The following is a 22,728-nucleotide window of genomic DNA, read 5'->3' as shown; positions in this document are numbered from 1 at the left end:
GGGTGGCCCTACTCAAACTTTTGGGGGTGTCCAGTGTGCCTTATAGGACCCGCCAGCTGGGGCTCATCAGCTGGAAGCCAAAATAGATGGGACTACAAAGGTGAGACTTTCTACCAGGGCTCCGCCTCCACACTGGACACACCGCCAAGTCATGCCACAGGCATAACATAAGCAAAGATATATACATTAAGCACACCTGACATATGATTTGCTCATACCTGCCATGTTTTTTGCCAAGAATAATCCAAATCACTGCCAAACCACTGGCCTATCCAGACAGAACTCCTACAATCTTTATAATCCTGCGTGATTTGTCTTATTTCTGGTGTTTAGATATCACATGCATTTGAAATTAACAGTTAAGAAAAAGTTACGGAATGGGGTTCCGTAAAGGTTGCTGCTATGTCTCCTTAAAAGTATAATAATGTACCATAAGCTTTTTTTAAAAAAATGTAATTACTCCCATAATCCCTAAACATGACAGAAGTGCACAACAAAATCAAGATAGATCGCACCATCTCAATGACCATCTAAACGCATAAAAAACATACTTTCCTCTGTCCCTGCATGAACATAAATTCTTACACAAAATCACACTCAATACTGTCTTACCTGTATGAATTGAGAAGGGCCAGATATTCCTCTCTTCGCTGTCTGGTTTGGTGGTCAATGATGGCCTTTCAGGATCCTGTGTTTCAGAAGTACTGTTGGGTGACTCCATGTTGGGAGCTAGTGTGTCAACTTCTGCTGGGCTCTTTGTCCCTTGCATGAGCTGGTCTTCGAGGGTTTCAGTTGGGAATGCATGCGGTGGTGTCTCCACAGTTTCAGCACCATTATCCTCTTCTTTTTTCTCTTTAGCAGTTGATGTTGGAGAGGCTGTGGTGGGTACCTTCACTTCGGTCTTGTTATCCTGAGTTTCTTTGACTTCTGGCGACACTTTCTTGTCCTTGACGTCATTTTCCTGTTCTTCCTCCTCCTCCCCGTCTTTCTCTCCATCTTCGCCTTCCCCTTTGCCACCTTTCCCACCTTCTTCAGCCCCCTCCCCGTCTTTGGCCACAGTGTCACCATCAGAGCCTTGAGACGAGACAGACTCAGTGGCAGGCACAACTGGCTTCACCGACTGTTTGGTTGTTGTAGATGCAGCAGGTGGGGGTCGGGTTGGCCACACAGAACTGGGGAAGGAGGAAATAACACCACCACTGAAGCCCAGGCCAGCAAGAAAGGTGCTGGTCACCACTGAGGCCACTGTGGCCTGGCTCCCACTGGAAGAGGGTCCAATTCCAGTCGCCATAGAGACAAAAGAGAACGGGAGTCCGGATGAAGTCCATGTTGAAGACCCAGAACTTATTGGTGCCATGTCTGCTGAGGAGGCAGGGGAGGCAGTAGGCTTCACAAAGAAAAGAATAAAGGAGAGAAAATCGTAAAAAATCTTGAACTTAGATTTGACTTTAGGAAGATACTAAGACCAAAATCAACAAACACAAACATCTGACAACAGGAACAATCTCTTCATGTACCACATACTAGAGTGCCATCTGCTGGTTACTCATTATTACTGATTCATCTCATTCATTCATGGTTTTCATTTTTAGAAAATATATACAGCAGTAATATCTACTTACCATTCCTGTCTTCACTATTCTTGTGCCTTCAAATATTCTAGTTGTGTTTGCTGAAAATAAAGAACACAAACCCATTACCTAAAATGAACTGATAAGTTAACTATTGTTATTAATTTTGTAAATTGTGTTTATGTTTCTAAATCAGAGATGATTCTAGAAAAATGCAATGCACACCAAAAAAAAGTAGTCTTTAGTTGCCAAGAAAGGTGTTACACAGTGCTTTAGTTGTGACTGAAAACAGAAGAGCATTTCCAATACTAAACAAATCCAGGAACATTTCTACAAAGCCTTCTGGATATTTAGAACTGCTTTAGATTACATCTTAGTCTTTTCATTGCTGTCAACAGATGTTTCTGCTTTGTTCCTCTAATATGTACAACATAATCAAGTATTTCTGGGAAATGCGATGCCTGTGCATTTCAAAGATAATGATACAAGTAATAGGCTTATTCCATGCTGAAAAAAAGAAGAGAGAAAAAACACAACGTTTCGGCCGTGGAGCCTTCTTCAGGTGTGAGAGAGACAAGGCAGTAGGCAAAGGTAATGTAGTGGGAGAACAAAGGCTGGGAGGGAGGAGGGGTTAGAGGCAGGAGCAGGGGACAGAAAGAGAGGCCAATCAAGAGGTGTGAAGTCAGGATAGGTGTAGAAAGGTGTGACATTAAACTTCCAAAGAATTGAGAAAATTTAGTAGAATAGTAGTCTGTCGTTAAGAGCGTTAAGAGAAGGGAGAAGGTGTGATCCTAGCTGCAAGATAAATTTGTTTTCGGTAGTGTTTCTGATGTATGAGTTCGGAAAACCATGTTTGAGAACAAAGACGGAGAGATTAGAGTGGTCGTGGCCGTCAGAGGTGAAATCCCCGTCCCCCCCATCAAATCTGGCCGTCAGAGTTGTTCTCCCACTATACTTTGCTTACTGCCTTGTCTCTCTCACACCTTAAGAAGGCTCCACGGCCAAAACGTTGTGTTTTTTTTCTCCTTTTTTATCAGCATGGAATAAACTTATTACTTGTTCCTTTGCAGCCTACGCATGCTGACACAGCTACCCACCTGAACTACTAAAGATAATGATAGTCACAAAATGAAGCAAATAGTGCTTGACACAAACCCGGATATCAGAATAGCAGTAACTCAAATGAATACAATGTGCAAGAGATGTTATTAAGTTTTTAAATGATTTTTTTAATTTTTGTCATCCAAACCATTTAGTTTTTTGAAGTATTGTGGTATGCCTTTTTTGGAGTGTACTGAACATTTTACAAAATTAAACTTCTTACTGTTGACACCGTTGAAGCATTTCCCTTTGTCCTTGTGTTAGGAAATAGGCTGTGTGCCTAGGAGGCTTTTTTAAGAATGACTGTTTGACTTTCCATAAAATCCATATTGTTTTGTACCCTCAAAGCTTTGACATAAAGCACAAAAATATTTCAGCAACTGAGACTGAAAAATGTTATGTGCTGACTATAGATTAATAAGAGAGAGGATGATAGTTTTAGGAGATGGACATTATTCTTGTTAAGTTGATCACGTTCTCCTACATTCATATTCTTTTCAAATGTAACATTTCTATAATAGTAATTTAAACAAAGATACTAAAATATAACTTCCTGTACTTGAATTTTCCATGCCATCTGCTGTCTTCTCAATGCCTTCAAGAACATACAGCAATAATAGATCTTCCTTTTTTAGTAATTAGAAACAAATCTTCAGATTTGTCTTCAGGGAAAAGATTCTCATTACGCTATAGTTATAATTTCCTTAACTTTAGTAACCAAATCTCAAATGTCAGAGAGGGTTAGACAAACGTGTGGATTGACATATACAGAAGAAAAACAACATTTGGAACATTATTTGCGCAGACTGGCAAGCAAAGAAAGAAGCTTTTACACTAAAATTCTCTGAAAGTATGAATGCAGGCTTGGGTACCTCAATGTCGTATTTTACATTTTCTTTTGGGAGTCAAAATCACACTTTAATGAATACAAATTCTTTCTCACAGCGCAAATATCAATAATAACACATTGCTACTGTGAAGTCATTCGGTAACATCTTACCTGGGATTTAAACCCACCCAGCTTTCAGGATAGGAGTGCAGAGATCTGACCACTCCCCATCCATAAAAGAATAAAAAATTACAAGTGTGTAATTTAAATTTACCTGCAACACTTCTGAGCTGATTTACATTCTTGTGATCTGATAGAGAAGCCACATACCCACCTTGATCACAGAGTTCTATTAAATGACCCCAGGTCTTCAATGCTCAGTGCTTTAAAATTTGAGGAAGACTTTCAACAGTTCATGTGCAAAGCATGTCTTAAAAATGTGAGAAACAAGGCAAAAGCCGATAATGCAGATGATCAGTCCTCAAATGTGAAAGAATGGCGTGGGTCTTCATTTTATAAAAAGAACCAACTTAAAAAATGTTTCCTTTCATGAGATGAATGTGCAAAGCAAAGAAGCTGTTCTGTAAGTGGGGGAAAAGGATTTTATTTGAAAAAGGCTCACCCTGAAAGAGCAGTGTCTGACTGAAGTCACTCCTCATGTCATTCTGACATACTGCTTGGACTCGGAACAAGTACAGAATGTCTGGTGACACATGGTTGATGACAGCCTCCTGCAAGTGAAAATAACATTAGTATTTGCAGCCTTTTTACTTTCAATCCATCTCTTTTTAACAGCTCTAACAGTCAACTTCTGATTTATAATCTGCCAAAAATGGAATGAGATCCTTTCTCTTATTCTTATTATGTACAGTATGTGTGAACCCCAAAGACGAAAGGTTTTTTTGTGTGCCACAGGCAGTACTTTTATGCTAAAACTGTAACAGCAGCAATGCCCCAGAACAGTTATGAAAAGGCTAGCTATGGTGTGTATTGATTTCAAAGCACCTCGTAGTTATAAAACATTCAAAGCTCAGATGATAAAACAGAACCCTGAAAAACAAGGCCATTTAGAAAAAACTACACAGCACAAAAGTAATATTTAAAGGTTTTAATTGGTTTTTTTTTCCATTAAGGGACAGGGTCATTTGCCTTTTGCTTTGAGATTTATTCTGCTTTATTCCTCTTCTATTGTGAACGCAACTTTCCCTCCATTGCTAAGTCAGCATAGCAGAACATTAATATACTGTGTACCGCTATTAGATGATTCACCACTTAAACATTTTAATTAATATTTAGTTAAGACTTCTGTCATTTATGTTTAACAAGAAGCTGTTGAATGGAGTTTATTAGTCTGTTGTTGAGTTGTAGGAGCATCAAACCAAGAACTGCTTTCTGACCCAGCTGGTTTGTTATAGTGACTTTTTACCACATTTGGTTGTTCCAGCTCGTATTTGCTTCTACTAAGAGAAGCAAACATTTTAAATAGTGGCCATTTTTTCCCTATTCACACTGCATAGTGCTAATGAGTGTTACATGAAGAGTGGAGGAGATGGTCTCACAGATGAGGTATTAAAGACATTTTTCTGTATGTTTTTCATACCCACTTGTGTAAAATTAGGCTTGCTCCTTTTCAACACTCACTGAAATTGTCACAAAACATTTCCATTTTAAAATGTATTGTTTTGCTTAGCCCGACTCCAACAACCGCGAGTGTATTATCATTGTGCCCTGGGAGAAATGGTATGGCCACAAGCTCTATTTTAATGAGATAACTGACAAAAAATGAGCTCTTTTCATTTAAACTGGATTAAATGTGTTTGATCTAAAAACCATTGCAGCTGTCTCTTTATGCACAATAGTTAAATTAGAAAAGAGTAGCATCATTCTATTCCCTCCACTGATATTTTATATTAGTACTAACAAGGTTATTAAATCTAACCCTCAAATTTCTGAATATGGCACAGAACCCTAATCTGTTGTAGCTGTGCAATTTCCTTTCAGCAGTAGCACAAACAGACTGCATTATTGTTAAGACCTCTAGATACCTAATCATCTTAAATCAACAAGGGAGAAACATTATAGATTAAGAGTCCAGAGTTTTAGGACAGCAATTCATATGCATGTAAACACTAAAACATCAAAAAGGGGCAGGCTTACAATTTATTATTTAACTCACTGAGACACTGCACAGCCACATTTGCCATTCTATTGAAAGGTTTATGACACTGTATAGATATAAAATAAGAGCTTCTGGCGGACAAACCTGCATAAAATATAAAGGTGTCTGCTGTAGAAACACAACACTTTTCCGTGCTTAAAAATGTTTACAGATAGCATTCAGCAACTCAGGGGAACAAATCATAAGAAACTTTTTTTATGGATGATGCATTATAAAACATATGTATGAATTATCACATTCCTTGGAGATGGGTATTCAATACAATGTTAAATGTATGAGGAATGGCTATTATCATAATTTACTCCCAAAGAATCCATTCATGGAAAGCCTCACAGTCCAAGTAAATCTTACATTAAGTAATGGCATTTGTTCTGTGTCTGCTGCTCAATCACTGATTTATGCAAGTGCCACTCTGTTTAATTTTGTTAAGGATCTTTTCAAGAATGGCCGGTTATTACAAGAAGGAGCCTGTAAAACACTGTGGTCTTGAGTGCTTTTCGATTGATTCAGCTATGATTTTATAAAGCATGCCAGTCCCTAATGTGACCCAGATAACAATGTCTTGGGAGGAAATTGAAAATAAAAATGGAAATGAAGGGGAGTAAGAAAGAAGGCGGAGGGGAGAATCCTCCTGTGCAGCAACGCAGAGAAATGTGATTCTATTACTGATTGCGGAGACCCAGCCTAGGAAGAAAAGATGACAGTCGCAGAGAAATCCTTTCAGCCCTCCTGAGTTTTTCTTTTGCATCTGGAATTACATACTTCATCAATTCTGAGGCCTCCTTTGAATAAGTTTACAGAAAAAAAGATTTCTGATTGATTTCTATTTTTCAAATTTTATGCCTTTTTTCTTTAAGATTAATATTCAAATGCTTATACTAACAAAAAAGGTATGTATAGTATGAAAGAACACCGTGAATACAACTTAAAAATTCAGCTACAAGTAGACATGGAATAACTTTTTGATTTTATGTAAATGGAAAGTGTTTTTTTTCTAACCTCCAATGATTCCCTTTGCATTATCCTGCCAAAGAAAATAAAGTATTCTTTGTGTAAATTAAAGAGCATTCTCAGCAAGATGTAACAAGGCAATTTAAGCAATGATGCAAACACCCAATCTGAACTCCACTGCAACCCAAGAAAATGCAATTAAAACTCATGTTTTGTTAAATAACGTCAAATCTCTACCAATCACTTGCAAGGCAAAAGTCCTAAAACACTTGTGAGAAACAAAACTCAAAGCGTCATGGTGAGCAGGAGGTGTATGATGCATGTATTCTGCTATTATCAGGGTTTGGCAGTGAATGGTCTTTGCATGAACAAAAGTCATAGGTGTTGAGGAGATTCCCTTACCAGGTCCTGGTCACTGTCTTTGAAGAAGGTCTGCTCATTGGGCTCTTCGTTCTTGGTCCAGCTGTATGAGATCATGAAATTGATGATGGGAGGGTGATAGATAGTTTCAGGCCTATTCCAGCTCACCACTAATGCTGTGCTGTTGACTGGCTGGACTTTCATGTTTACAGGGGCACTGCTGCACACTAAACCAAAAAAATAACAAGATTACTGTTAACATGAAGGCCACACCTGCGTTTTATACAATCCTAGCAAGCATGCAAATAAAGCAAGTCAAAAAACAATTTCTTCTATCTTTTGTTACACAAAAAGTAAATATGAGCATCTGGGGTACTGCGTTTCAGTACCTATCAATCAAAGTTTATTAATTTTAATTTAAAAAAATATAAATAAGAGAGAAAATCTGATTATCTGTGAAGAAAAGAATATGAAGTTCAGATGCCACAATTTCTGACTTGACTGAAATATTGCACTGATGGTCGCCTTAGGAAAACTCTTTATTGCTAGATGTCATATGCCTTTTCCTCTTATTGTTTTCCCTCTGCTGTTTAAAGATCAGTAAAATAATGTATGAGTTAATATATTTTAGCCTTAGGGTTTTTAATGTGGCATTTTTCCGAACCAGTCAGTACCTGCGCTGAAGTACTTCACAAAAACGTCTCTGCTCCACAACAACACAACACTAGGTGGCACTATGACACTAAGCAAGACAGCACATTTTTTCCATTGCATCATGCCTCTCTAAACATGGGCATTATCCAGGCTTCCAGTAATCTCAAAAGCAGAAGGTGTTTAATCACTGAGCATGCCAGTAAACTGAATAAATTGCTGAAATCTAAACTCTGCTTAATTCAGGAGGAAATCATGCAGAAATCCTCTTTTTTTCTTTCATTTATTTATTCTGCCAGGTTGTCCTTTACCATGTTTGTCTCTTGCAGACCATGGGATGATGTGTGTTGGGAGTGAATGATTTTTATTTCCCTTCAACTATTTCAGATTCAAACACAAACACACTGCGAAGCGGGAGCCACAGGGTTTTTGTGCCCATCAATCCATTTGCTATATGCAAGATATTGTTTCAGCTGGAAGGCTGGTGGGGGTGTCAGGTAAAATATTTCATTCAGTGTCATGTTTATAATGAAAATCATCAGTATTCTGCACTTGACTTGGAAGCTGTCACCATTCTCTGTTATAAAAATGTCCCCTCTATTTTAACTATCATTTCTTTCTCAAGTTGTTCTGCGTCTGTGATCACTGTGTAGTCTAAACTGCAGTTTCAGTTCTCATTTGTGTATTCTTGCGGGCACACTGCAAATCCCAAATGGATTTTTCTTTTTTCCTTATCTGCAAAGTGAAGAGAAAACCAGAACCATGCCCAATATTCAGACGTGAGGGATAGACTGTGCTGCAATTCTGGCAGTCAGAAAAATGTCTGCAGCAGGTGGAGGCATTTTCCATGATGAAATACTAAATAATACCCTTCCATCCAGAATGGAGTCAGCAAACACTGAAAGGTTTTCAGGTTGATGGATGGGTAATGGCAAGTTTTATAAAACTAAACATACGGTATATTAATTTGCAAAAATCTGCTATTTTCACGCTGGGTTCTGAGACCCAATGGTTTTGCTCTGGGGATGGAAATGTGGTGAGACAGAGTAATAGGACCAGAAAAGTGTGATTTGGAATAATAAAAAGACAAGTAGCAGAGGGGCTGTGCAATCCTAGGGTAATACACTACAGGCTCAAAGGCCAAATGAAAAGATCAAGAAAGTCTCTGCAAATATGAAGCACAGTATATTAAAAAAGATACTGATCCCCCTTTCCTCCATAACAATAGCACTAGATTAATGGGCAAAACTGAAACACAAGAAAGCAAGGCAAGACTCTAGGGGAAGTATAATGAGGCAGGCGTCACCTGTAGAAGTCCCCTGTCACCTCCACAGCCCAGCCTTTGGAACACAGGAAGATTAATAACAGTAACAACCCAAACAAAGAAAGAAACCTACTAACCAAAAAGCCAGAGTTCGAAGCAAGAAGAACATCAAATAGTAAAGAGAAGCAAATGCACGGACAACAGCCTTAATTTTTCAAATATTGACCACTAGAAAGTAATATGAAGGGGAAGCAAGTAAAAGAAAAGCTCTCCCCTTCTTAATTCTTAATTTAGAATTCTTAGTTCTTAATTTAGTTAAAAATCCTTTATATCATTGTTTTGTTTTTTCAGACTGATCAGCTACGCTTTAATCTACACAGGCAACACAACAAAAGCAATTTCACAGTGCGGGTTTAATTTATATTGGTCTATTTTAAGAACGAATATTAATGATACACCCTCTCAGTTCAATTATTTCACTCCCACTTTATCAATGTAGAGGGGACATCGGGTTTCATAGCATACAGTATCACACAATCAATTTTTTATGGCTAAATTAAACAAAGAATAATCGTTCAACAGAAGAAAAATCTCATAAGCTTTTAATTTAGCATTACTGAATTATTTCAGTACACCTAAATTAATTCTAATGTTGATTACAGAGGAACGTCTACTGCCAAGAGTTTATAAATATTTCATTCTGAAATCCTGAAAAAATAATTATCTTCTATTATTCAGACTGCCTCTACACTTAGAAAAAAAAATAAAAACAGAACAGAAGATGAGGATTAAATTATCTGGTGAGTTTGGACCTTTGTTTTGTTGGTTTAACAAAAAAAAAATCAATTTGTCTTTGTCTTTTTTTGTTCATGTTTATGTTTAAAAGCAAGAATGGAAGGACCCAACAGTACATGCGTCAGTGAAGATTGTCAATACCAATGCCGATCAATCCAGCACCATGCATCACCCTGTACGCATCACCTCATAAAGACTGGTTTCCAGTCCAGGTCTGTTCACCAAGCTATGTGCTCAGTGAAACCAGGAGTGAATCTCTTTACCTCCGGAAGACCTATAGGTAGTGTGTTTGTGTCTCCCTTCCAAGGCCTCTCTAAATAAACCCGCCTACAGTCTATAGCATGAGGCTCCACATTCCTACTGTTGATTTGAGGGCAACCTATGAAACATTGTGGGCTCGGTACAAAGGTCCTCAGAGAGGACAATCACCGCCAATGCATTTTTCTTTAGTTCCTCCTTCCTGAGGTACCATTCTTGTCAGAAGTTAACTTAACAGAGTGGGGAGTGAAAACGTCAGCACTTTGAAGATCCGCTGCACTCAAAGCCGGCTGTTATAACATGCCAAAAATAAAATGTTCTTATCTTAATGATAAACACCTTTCTGCTACACTGAGATGCCATATGGCAATACAACCCTCTGCAGACCTATCATTATGCTGCTTGTCTTCAGCCTGTTATTTTCCATCCCATTTCATGAGCAAGTGTTTCTACCTGACAGACAGACACACATGTGCAGACCTGCAGGTTTTTCAAGGGCATTTCACACATTGTCATCATAATTTCAAATCTTTTACAGTGGGCCCAGTGCCATGGCCTGAAAGGAGCTGCTGAAGTCCTTGTTTCTATTGTTCAGCAGTCGAGACAAGACATCTCTGAGGTATGCCTGGGAATCTGCTGTGAAAACTGATGGTACATGTAGCGTGCTGGAAGTGAGAATGGTTGGGGCTGAACCAGGGAAATACAGACCACACTGATAAGGATCTTACAATGTAACAAGTCAGCAATGTTGGGAAAGCACCCTATACACCTCTACAAAGATCTGCAAAGCCAATGACCCTTAATAACAGACCCATGGAAATAACTTGGCAAACCTCAGCATGACAGGAGCACAGAAATACAGAAACTCTGTTGCAAAATTAGAATCATTACAGATGCAGCTTTCTTTCTTTATGGGGTGATGCTCTGCAGCTTCTCCTCTGTGTGACAAACGCTTGAAGAAACTGTGGGTAAAGAATTAATTGCTGTTGTGCCTTTTTAAGGAGAAAAAAAATGTGTGAAAATCCTATTATACCTTTCGAGGCTTCAGTTCCATGCGGACTCCCCAGACTGTCCGTCAGGTCCTGTATCCAAGCGTCTTTGACAGCAGATTTGAAGACCACCCTGTCGTCCAGGCTCTGCTGTGGTCGGAAATTGTTCCTCAAGTACTCCACCGATTTGACATGGTCCTGCTGCTCCGTTGTGAATATGGAATAAAAAGCTTCCAGCTGAGCCCAGGAAGGAGGGGGAAGAAAAGAGAAAGAACATTTGACTTCATAAGTAAAGCGCTGAGCGCACAGAGACGGACAGCAAAATGACAGGAAGCTCAAATGCCAAAAATGACAATTGACACAGGATATTGCACTGCCCAAAAAGCAGTGCCAGCAGCCTCAGAACTCATCCAGCAGAGAAGTGGGAAATGTTCTGTTCTGAGAACTTTCACAACTGGTGCCAAGTTAAAGTCTAGGCTAATGACAAGTTAGCTGAATACACCTAAAACAGGAGACATTTCTTATCTCGGCTTGGCCTGTTTCAACTCCCCCCCCCCCACCTTCATGTTTGTAATTTGCTTACAAGGCACAAACAAACACCATTCTACTAAACCCAAATTAATCAGCTTGCACTTTACTGGAGAAACACAGAAATATGATCACCAGCTGTTCCTTGCCCTGGAGGAAATGGATTTTTGGAAAACACTAAAACACTCATTCTAGCATTAAAAAACAAACTATTAATCTAACAAATGATATACAGAGTAACATTTCAGCATGGTGGACAAATTTGATGATATGACAAACACCACCAAATGAGAAGCTAAAGAACAAAATGATTCCCGCAGAAAATTGTTTTTTTCCACCGATAACACAAAATTTCTCAAAGCTAAAACATTTCACATAATACATTTTTCAAAAAGCCAGCATTTTCAAGTCTTTCCTTATGAGGCTGAATAATAAGTACTTGACAGTTTTTGTTAATCTATAGAGAAAGAGTATATTATTGTACAAACAGAAAGAATTTACCACAGTCGATCCTATACACAGTTAAATGTTCTGATATCTACACCACTAAAAGCTGTAGTGTTCAATACTGAAACGACAACACTGTGATCGAGAAAAAGGGAAGTCTTTGCTGCATTCTGGGAACAAGACACTTTTGCTTCTGAAGTTCCATTCTGTTGCCTATGGTGCGCCTTTATTCTTGTGATTGTGCTTTTACAAAGAATCAGGCCTTAAGTCCCCTCAGCTGTGTAATGATTTTTCTGCTTGTAAGCTTACGTAAGTTTGGTGTCTGTCCTCTGTAAGGGGACACTGACAGCTGACCATGCTGTTTGCTTGAGCTCTGCTCCTGATGCTGATCCTTCCGTGGAAGGACCACAGTTCCTGGCTATAGCCAGTTTTACACAAGCTACCATTCAGCATTTGCAAAGACAGCTCCAGCTTTAGACACCTGCTTTTCAAATGTCTGCAACAGCACATGTCACAAAAGGAGTGTTAAAAAACTAACTGCAAACACCCACAATTGAAAACAAGCTTACAAAAGCACTTTTCCCCAAAACGGTTGAATTGGGTTTAACTCATTGTAATATATTATTAACTAAATTAAATTAAACAATATGGAACTTAATAAACTTAATATGTAAAGTAGGCCGCAGAAGGATTCAAACATGAAATTGTAGTAAGATCAATTCACGTTGGTTGAATCCTGTCCAAGTTGTTATTTAGCTGTCAGTGGAGCACCAATTGTTTAAATGCCCTGCAACAGGCACATGTCGTCAGTATGATAAACAGCTGGATGTGTGATGGTTGCGTGTGATCCAGATGTGATCCACTCTAAGAGAGATGTTATTGCAGAATACAAAAACATTGATCCCTTTCTAAAAGCCATCCCAAAGCAATGTCTGTCACTTTCAATGACCTACTTCCTGCCTGATCGAGAACAGAATAAACACAAGAGAGAAGATATTCATCCCTCTCATCCAGAATGACAGTGCCTTTTATGTTCAATAATAATATTAAAAATATGTACAAAACATTACTAACAGTATAAAATATGTGACAAAGCTGGGAGTCAAATCAACAGCTGTAAGATTCTAAATGTGCTTAATTAATAAACAACAATCAAATCCTAACACAATTATTCTTTTTCACTTTTCTTACCATATAGATTCTTCTCTAGATCCCTAATTGGATGAGGCAGTTAGAAAATGGATGGATATATATTTCTACTCCATTCTTGTTTTGCTTATTTTTTATTTTTAGTGCATGCATATTCACCTAATAGAGTTTCTTCTTATTAAGTTACTAATTTTTTTTTTTTTGCATTGAGTTCCAGTATGTTCATGAGAGTGTTAGATTGTTTGGTCTGTTTCTGATTATTTTGTCTCTCATACTGTATGTTCCAATTCTTTATTTGGGCAGACTTTTGATTGGTGGACTTGGTTCACATTCTTATAAACCCTCCTTGGATGTGAAAAATAAGACAAGGGAAACTGAGGACAAGACAACAACCAAGACAAGACAAAGACAAGACTACAGCCACAGGGCACCCACTGCAGGTCCAGGGGGAGACTCTATGAACACCTATTCTGTTCTAGATGGAAAAAGAGTAAAAGCCCCTCCTGTCAGCAGCGTGGTGTTAATGTTATTATTATTATTTACATTTTCTGCGTAGTACTAGTTTTCCAATAATCTGTTGTACTTAAAAGAAAGTTTCACTCATCCTGGCTTGGGCCTCTGGCCTCTCATTTGAAGGAAGGGAAATAAACCAGCAACTGGCTTCTATAATTCTGCATTTAAAAAAAGAGAATGTATACCAAAGAGTTAAATTTTCATTTCACCCCAAAAACAGGAAATTAAGAGGATAATCTCCCACCCTGGTAAGGATGACTTGCATTTTCACTCCATGGCTTTGACCACTTATTTTTTGCTTGCACTGCTTTAAATTGTTTGTCTTCTTAGTGTACACTACATTCTGCCACTAGGACTGATACCAATGTCTAAGATGTGCTGTCTTCACTAGACTGAAACAGGCCCACGGCCAAGAAATGCAAGAAAGTGACATTCAAATATATTCGGGTTCTTCCTCTGTAACTTTCAAAAGGGTGCAACTGGTTTCTACAGTATGTTTGCTGTTTTAAACAGCATAGATATTTCATATTATGGTATAGTTAAATGCACATCAAAATCTTCTATTGTTTTCTGGAAAACTTCAAGGCATTATATCACAGCTTTAAAGGCCAAGGGTATCAAGCTTACAGACTGAGGCAGATTTGTGGCAGGACATGGCAGGATGTTGTATATATACAGTATATGTCATGATATTTGACTTTGCCCTAAACACAAGTTTAGATGTAGAAGTGGTATTGAAATCTAACCTAAACCTTAAGGTAAAAATGGCCTGAGTGAGCTGTTGGAATTGAGCAGCCTTAACTCTTTACAGCGATTCTGCTTTACAATGAAAGATACTAGGCTCCTCTGATTACTGGATAAAGTTACTGCATATGAGCCATTACTGAGCTTCTAGGATGAGAGTAGACCATGGGACTATTTGTTATTTTCAAACTTATTTGTCTGCATTAAGAAAATTTCAAAGGCTGGCAAAAATATTGGCAGTTTAATAAAATATTATCTGCATGAGTATGTTTTTATATGTCTGATATTGCTTTTGTTGTACTTTTCTGTAAATGTTTTCTGAATGCAGAACTAGTTTATTTGTGGATACACCACATTTTAGTATTAGAAAGGCTAAGACAATTTAATCTGTTTTTTTTCTCTGTGAAATCAGATGGAACAGTCAATTAAGCTGTATTGGGTCATTTAACTACAGCAGCTAATTAAGTCATGCAGCAGCACCTAGTTCCAGTCCTGTGTACATCAACCTCAGCTCAGTCAGAGGGACAATTTCACTCATTTGGACTCTCTTACAAAGATTAAAGACTAGTATAGCTAAATGACAAGTTTATTGAATATAAATTATATGGTATATTTATGGAAGACAAAGCAATAATTAAGGTTTTAAGATGCTAATATGCTTGTGGCAACACAAAACAGTAGGAATTTACAGTTAAATAATCAACTGTAAACTCTTAGGTTAAAGTAAACACAATTGCTAAAATGTTGCTACTGTAGTTATGTTATTTTAATATGAATGTTAAATGATGCCCTCAACAGCAGACTATATGCTTAAATGCAGTTTAGCAAATTATCACAGGAATCAATTCATTTAATTTGCATATTCTCTCAGATGCATAATCAAGAGCTATGCTACTGCCATAGAAAATCTTAATCATGAGGTTCTATTCAAATAAAGCAGAGTTTAATATAAATAAAGCCATTTTTATTACATACAGAATTATATACGAGTATTGGAAAAGAACTATCATTAGCATCTTTAAGGATGTGTTCAAATCCATTAAATACAACATAAAGTGCCCTCTCAGTAAAAATTAGCGTTAAAATAGCAATACAAAATGAGAAGCAAAGAAAAAAATGTAAACAACACTTTTGTGACTATAAACGACTACTGCTAGTAGCCTTTAAATACCTAATATACCTCTTCCTGTCTTAATAATATTAATCTTTTAATTCCTTTATACAGACTGCAAATGACACAACTGATTGCATCATGTGCTGAAAAAGTAGCCCCAGGCATCAACATTAACACGGTAATTTCTAACACTAAACATAAACTAAATACCTCATTTACATTTTGCTGCTCACAGATACACTTTAAATAAACCAATTAAGCCACAGTAGAATTTAAATGTACTGGATTCCAGTATTCAAAAAAAGTTACCTCGCAGTCCAGGCAGTCCTAATTGTTATGGGTGTTAAAATTCCTGGAAAGCTTAAAATATAATGATTTTATTATAAATCTATAAATGTATTTATATCATTTATATTTTATTTATTTTAAATCAAAAACCTTTTGCAAAGTAGGACAGAAAAATAGTTACTTTCACCTATTTTACTGGGAAAGGTTTAGGTATGAAGCTACAGTATTTGTTGTAGTTATTTTCAGATTGCATTAAATCAACACTTTGACCACACTGCCAATCATTTGTCACAAATTCAGTAGCTTACAGCAGCCTACTTGACAGACACCTTTTCACTCTACATAATCCACTGTCTTTATATAAAGGTGCCATTAGGTACTACAAGTTATAGAAAAAAAGTGGAAACACCAGGGTAAGTAAGGAACACCAACTATATTGAAAGTAAAGTTTTCAAACATTTGTGGCACATGTGTTAATTAATAAAATAACATCCAGCCTGCTTAGGGTCATCTATAACAATTCTGGACTTGCCTGGTTGCCTACAGTATTGCTGGAAGGGGGCCTTAGTTTCTTTATAAGCAGGGCTGATCGTTGGGGAGCGTCTGATACGAGCATTCATGACCAAGACAGCTCAACTTGCTGATGTTTCATGAGCAGTGGTATCTAACGTGATGTCAGCAGGAATTCCAAGGGAAAGATATTATCAGCAGTGGGAGTAAATGCAAACTGCGGGACTGTGGTATCAGCGCATTAATATGAAGTACAAGTCAAAGCAGGTGAGAAACTGCAGATCAACTTGACTGCTAATTTCAACCTGATGTGCGGGCAATAAGTTTAATCAAAAATGGTCCACCGAGAACTCCACACAGTAGATACCATACTAGGGCTGCAGTGTGCAAGCTGCTCATCACATCTGGCAATGCACAGAGTGCAAAGGACACAGGAGTCATGTAATAAGGTCAGATGAATCCCTACACCATGTTCTTAACACAAATACAAGTGCACAGTGTACTTTGTACCAAAGTGTGGGTTTCTGGTCATTTATGTTGTGGAGAACACTTTCCAGACATGGTTTTTGTGCCCTCATTGCCTTAGGTCAATGCTAATTCTTATGGTTATCTTCATATTGCAGCATTTTCCTACTGGGGGTTTGTCTACCAGGGTTCTATAGGTTTTTATAATTAGTGATGGCACAGGAGAAGTCTGTTTCGATTTAATACAGGCCTAAGTTTGCTCTAACCTCACAAAGTATTTCCCACCCTCCATTTGTCCAGCCTGGAAGTCTTCCTTGAGCGAGTCAGGGAAGTGTTCATAATGAATGACATCTATAGAGATAGAGGGCTGGAGCAGTCAGAACAGAAGACAGTTGCAAGTAAGGGCCCTGACAGCTAGCTTGCCTTACCTGGTGATACGACAGAAACACCGGTCTGCTGAAAACGATCCACTCTACAATCTTACTGCATGGCGGTGTTGTCAGGGAGCCAGCGTAGCGGTAATAGCTTCCAATTGAAGATGGCAGCAAATCTCTCAGCACAAAAGGATCCAGAAAGGTTTCCTTCTCTGGAGTAGAAGCACAACAACAAAGACACAATGAGTTAGCAGCACATAAAATATCTTATTCATTATTAAAGCTCGGATATTATGCAATCACTTAATTTGTTATTTTCTATCCATTGATAAAGATAAAGTTGGATTCATGCTAAATCCAAGATTTAGCATGACAGGTTTTATGAAACAAGAAATGTGCATTGAATCACTTTCATTTTTTTAGATGTCTAACCTCAGCAGACACATTAGGTAGTCATAATGTAGCTGACATTTTTCTTTTCACTATACACTTCAGTCTTAACATTGGTTGCTCATCAATAAATGATCATATATTTTTGCAATCTGGTTGGATTATTTTTTTATCAGTGATACAGAGGGCAAATCTATCTCCATCTGAACACATCATACCACTGGACAAGGACACAAACAGGAAACAGGAGACAAATATATATTTGCTTAATGTGAACTTGGGTTTGGGGAAAAAAATAAAAAAGGTAAGAAGCTGGGATTAAGCAGGACAGGATCAAGACAATTTCATAGTGTTTACATTGACATTTCCACTTTTTATTTCTTCTGAATCTTATACCAGTGAAGATGCTATCAATCTTGTAGGGCAAGATTCCCAGACAGGACAATTTGGTGAGAAAAGTGCCCCACATTTTCTCCACATAAAACAGGAAACACACTATAGTCAATCCATCTATGAGCATGTTTGTTGGATGTGGCAAGAAAAGCTAAAAAGATGGCGCACAATAGAATGTGCAAACTCCACACAGGAGTGTGTCTCAGCTCTGAACTGAACCCAGGATCTGTGAGACAGCAACTCTAACCACTATGCCCTGTGCCACCTACTGACATTTGCAGTACAGTTAAATATTTTTTTTCATTGTGGGTTACATAAATACTACATCCAATCCACATTCCAAACATTGACAGTCAGCAAGATAACACAAAGGAAATGACTGGAGAGCAGAAATCATCTTCACTGTCAGAACATGATGTTGGAAAATACCACAATCTCTTAGGGAACACTGGATCCAGAATATTTTCTACATGTAATGCAGACCACCAAATAAATATATTCCTTGAACACAACTCTGATGGCTTTTGGAACTGAAGCTTTTGGGATGTGCTTGATCCCATCTCACTGCAATGCTGCTTCCACTTGCTGGTAACTAGCTACTTATTATGACTTTTGAATTATCCTATTGGACTCCAGACAGTGAAATAAGGCAGTGTTTTCATGCCTCAGTGCTAACTAGAAAGGAATAAGCTCACAAAAGGCTGGAGATATTTTATAACAATGTTAGTAGTTCCCTGCAAATCTGCTTTATTGTTAAAGTATGACATAATTGGTAATATGGGCTGTATTTATGTACAGTAGTGTTACAATAGTGTTACTTGGGCCATGAGGCATTTAAACATGGATGAAGATAAAGATGGCTAAAAAGTCCTAATAATAACTAAAGAGTCCTAATAATTAACACATGTGAAACTAATTCACATTAAGTTAATCCAATCAGCAATATTAAAACACCAATATTCAGCAGTGACCAGACCATTCCTTGTGTATGTCAGCCTTCATGTGATGGATCATTGGACAAAAATGAAGATAGGAAGAACCAACAGGAAAGGAAACATTTATTATAATATAAAGTTATTTAATTAGTTCAGGTGGCTTGCTGCATCAGCATGTGTAGGCTGCAAAGGAACAATAGGTTTATTCTATGCTGAAAAGAGAAGAAAGAAAATGTTATTTAAGTAATTAAAGTTACTTATTCCTCATAACGTTTTGTTGTTTAAATATTCAGATGGTGATTGCTCTATTATCAAGATATGCTGGAGTAATCTCTGACTTTGGGTGGTGGAATTATTCATCTTTATAATTTGTTTGCGTAGCTTGGCTAGATGATATCAGGCTCTAATGTCTTTTTTATAATTTTATCACACACCACGTTTTTAACAAGTGGTGGCAGTGTTTATTTACTGTCCTTATTTATGTAGCTATATATATATAATAGCTTGGTCTACTTAAATTTTGGGAGGGTTTTTTAAACAATTTCACTACTCACAAGGCTAAAACAAGGTTCTTAAAAGTGCAAAGTGCAAAGCTTGTCTTCTACTAAATATATATAAGGTTATATAAAAAAACAAAGATTGCTTGATAAACTGACAATATGGAACATAAACAAATTCATCACTTCTATTTAAAACCTGTATAGACAAGATAGCAAAAATCTATAAACATGGATTTTAGTCACCAAAATCATTGTTTTTATGATTATAATTATTAATAATTTGAGCAGTGAATTGACATGCTATCTAAAAAAAAATATTATGGTGATATTGATCTAGGATAACAATACAATGATTTCCATATTTAAAAAAAAACAAAACAAAAATCCTAAATTACTTTGAATGTAATGGAATGTAAATGTAAATAATTCACTGCAAACTACTGACCTATTTGTTCAATACAATGTAAAATAAGTACTCCTGTTTAAGTGCTTCTGAGAAAACCCTTAGTAAGATAACTGATTTCCAGCTGTATATGATTTAAGGCAGATGGCTTTGGAAACTGTAGAGAAAATAAAATACACTGTCAAACAGATGGAATGACATGGTAATTTTGCCATTTCACAGCTCACCATATTAATGTAATTTTAGCTTTTTAATAATTAATTGCCAATCAAAGCTATAGTGGCTGAGGCAGTGTTGAGTTCAAAGCCAAATGAAATAATGAATAATTCATAAATGATTATGTAATACATTCCAAGGAAAAAATGACTGCAATACTCATTTTTTTAAATGCTAGTCATAAAACCATTAACTAATTTGGTATGTTACTTGAATAACCCTGACATTTTACCATCTAAATAATCAGAATTAAAAAATGCAATTAAATTACATAGACATAAATGCACCCTTAATGTAAAGCACAGCAAACCATAGCTGATGGACAAGGATTTCTCCTTCTTTTGTTCTTTTACAAATAAATGTAAATTAAGTGGACATCACAAAAGGTGATTCTTTTATTTCTTCTGGTTTCCACCTGGAGTTATCCAAGTTAGTGGTCACGTGCTGAGGTGGAACACGAGTCTTAAACACAGCTTTACTCAATGCTCATTTACTGTCTTTCAGCTGTCTGTGTCCTTCTCAGTGACCAAAGCTGTCAGCTGAATCGAAGGACACAACAGCAACAAGAACAGTCAGGACATGGCTACATTTGTAGCACCTAAAGGTTTTGATTCCCTGTCTATTTATCAAGCTAATGAAAAAGACAACAGAGCCACGCTTTCTGACTCTATGAAAGAAAAAATGCTTTCTTTTCTGTCAAAATGATTGTGTCTGGAATGAACAGCACTTTTTTTAAGTATTAACTTAGAAACAAAAGATTTCCATGAACGTACGCATTACTCATACACATATCAAAATACACCTTTTTGATCAGCAACAACCTCTAATCATTCCTGCTCCTTAAAACAAATGATGATAATGTCAATTCATTCATGGAACCTATTAATTTTGTGCCATAAAGTTTTTTTCAATATATACAATGGCAGCAATTATTGTGCCAAACAGAGTGTCTATTCCTTAATTAGCTGGAATTAAAATTCTTTTATGACCACAATAAAAATGATCAATTGAAATGTGCCTGAAGATGCAACTGAATTAATTTCCCTTTTCTAATTAAAAAAACAAGAAGCACTTAATTGGCCAGAAATCAGTATGCAAAGCTAAAAAGCCACATCTGTGAGACTTTCAAGAAAAATAAACATTAGCACATTATATTACCATCACTTCATTTAGGTCGTTCACATCATAAACAGTATAAAGGTATCTTTCACTTTTATTTATTTGATTGATGTCAGATTTGCAGCTTTTTTAAAAATCCCAAAGCATAAATCATCCACATCTGCGTGGTGGCAATATCACATCAATGACTACATGAAATTAACTACCAGCACAGGTGTTGACTCTGCTGTTAAGGGATTTTAATATCATCAAAAAGGCTGACAATGATTTGAAAATATTAATTATTTAAGTAAATGTGCAAACAAAAAATGTGAAATTTATTTGATTCATGGTGGTTACATCAACGGTTAAATACTGTGTGCTAATGCATCAAAATCTTATATCTACTGATTTAAATATGCATGTGTACATTTCATGTTGTACCTCTCTCATAAATACATAATTACCAATATTGTAGAAGTGTTTGCAATGCAAGTTGTCATCATGGTTTCAAGCTCCCTCACTCTTTTAGGCTGTTGAACTCCTTCAGTGCAAGGCTTCCTAACATTTTTCAAACGGAGAGCAAATTAACTTCAGCCCTGAAATGTCAAGACATACATTTCGCTTCCTGTGCTATCAGCACAGAAATAAAATTTAATTTTCTTAAAATCACCACTAAAGAAAATCATAGCTCAATCTTATGCTTCTCCTTGTTAAGAAACATTTGACTCTTCCAAAAAAATACTGTACCATGTAGCTGGTTTAGCTTCAAAACACAGCTCTATAATACTCAGTAAGTTTACAGCACCTAAGAACTACAACAACAGACCACGGTTTTATAGTTTTCTTCCACTTAGGCAAATTCAGAAATGCCAAGCTGAAATTTCATGAAGTTCTGCTTAGTAGGTTTATTAGGACAGACTATTCTTACACCCTTGGAATACAGGGTATTCAGGCATTTTAACAGAATCATTAAAATTATGTCTGGTTTTAACTGAAAAATGTTGCTGACAAGCACATGGTTCCAGAGTGTTTTAAGAATACTTCAACAGTACGATATGTAGTCATATTCTGTTGTAGATTTCCAACATTCATTAAGTGTTGTTTATCTAAGAGTTTGCAAGCAAATTGTTCACCTTGCTTACTTTCAATACATTCAAGCAGTGGAGACTAAAATAAATTTCTTTGCATTTGCAATTCTCGGTTAGCATGGATCCTCGGCTGTCATCCTATTCTCCATGGCAATATTGTCTGTAATATCTGTCAGAGCTAAATAAACTGTGCAAATATCAATCACAGCTGTCCAGCGGTATTGCAGTGAGGCCTTTCTAAATGTACAAAGGATGAAAATCCACTGCCAAATTCCTTGAGAAGAAAATGTAAAAAATAATACCTGAAACACCCCCATAGCTCAGATTTTACAGGATTTATTGACTATCACAGCTGCAACATTAAACGCCCCTGAAAGCAGAACAATTAATCCAAAAACCTATTTGTTTTCATCTAAGCCTGTCAACAGCTTTTAAGCCTCAAGTCAGAAAAAGAAATGTTTGTTAGACTTAGCAGTATTAGCCCGAAACAATAAACAAATACAAAGATTTTTCTCAAAGAAAGCACTGTGATAATTATTTTAACAATTTCACTGTACAATGGGTACAATCTCTGAAAAGCTGACTGTAGCACACATGAGAACACTTTTTATTAAACAACGGT

At 36.9% G+C, this 22,728-nt stretch overlaps 1 protein-coding gene across 1 annotated transcript in view; it reads right to left on the bottom strand.

The window, feature by feature from the left end:
* The window catches only part of ptprga (protein tyrosine phosphatase receptor type Ga), a 259,162-nt gene that overhangs the window by 42,560 nt on the left and 193,874 nt on the right, over window positions 1-22,728 (bottom strand). Inside the window, exons 7-12 of the mRNA XM_015347265.2 lie at window positions 17,135-17,292; window positions 10,993-11,185; window positions 7,034-7,218; window positions 4,124-4,232; window positions 1,623-1,672; window positions 613-1,387 (exon numbers count right to left, since the gene is read on the bottom strand). Coding sequence (XP_015202751.2) covers window positions 613-1,387; window positions 1,623-1,672; window positions 4,124-4,232; window positions 7,034-7,218; window positions 10,993-11,185; window positions 17,135-17,292 — 1,470 coding nt within the window. The remainder of the gene's footprint in view (window positions 1-612; window positions 1,388-1,622; window positions 1,673-4,123; window positions 4,233-7,033; window positions 7,219-10,992; window positions 11,186-17,134; window positions 17,293-22,728) is intronic.

This window comes from Lepisosteus oculatus, chromosome 4, assembly GCF_040954835.1.
Source record: "Lepisosteus oculatus isolate fLepOcu1 chromosome 4, fLepOcu1.hap2, whole genome shotgun sequence".
In the NCBI taxonomy this organism is placed as follows: domain Eukaryota; kingdom Metazoa; phylum Chordata; class Actinopteri; order Semionotiformes; family Lepisosteidae; genus Lepisosteus; species Lepisosteus oculatus.
The sequence above is the reverse complement of the archived record's forward strand: the minus strand, read 5'-3'. Positions and strand labels throughout refer to the sequence as shown.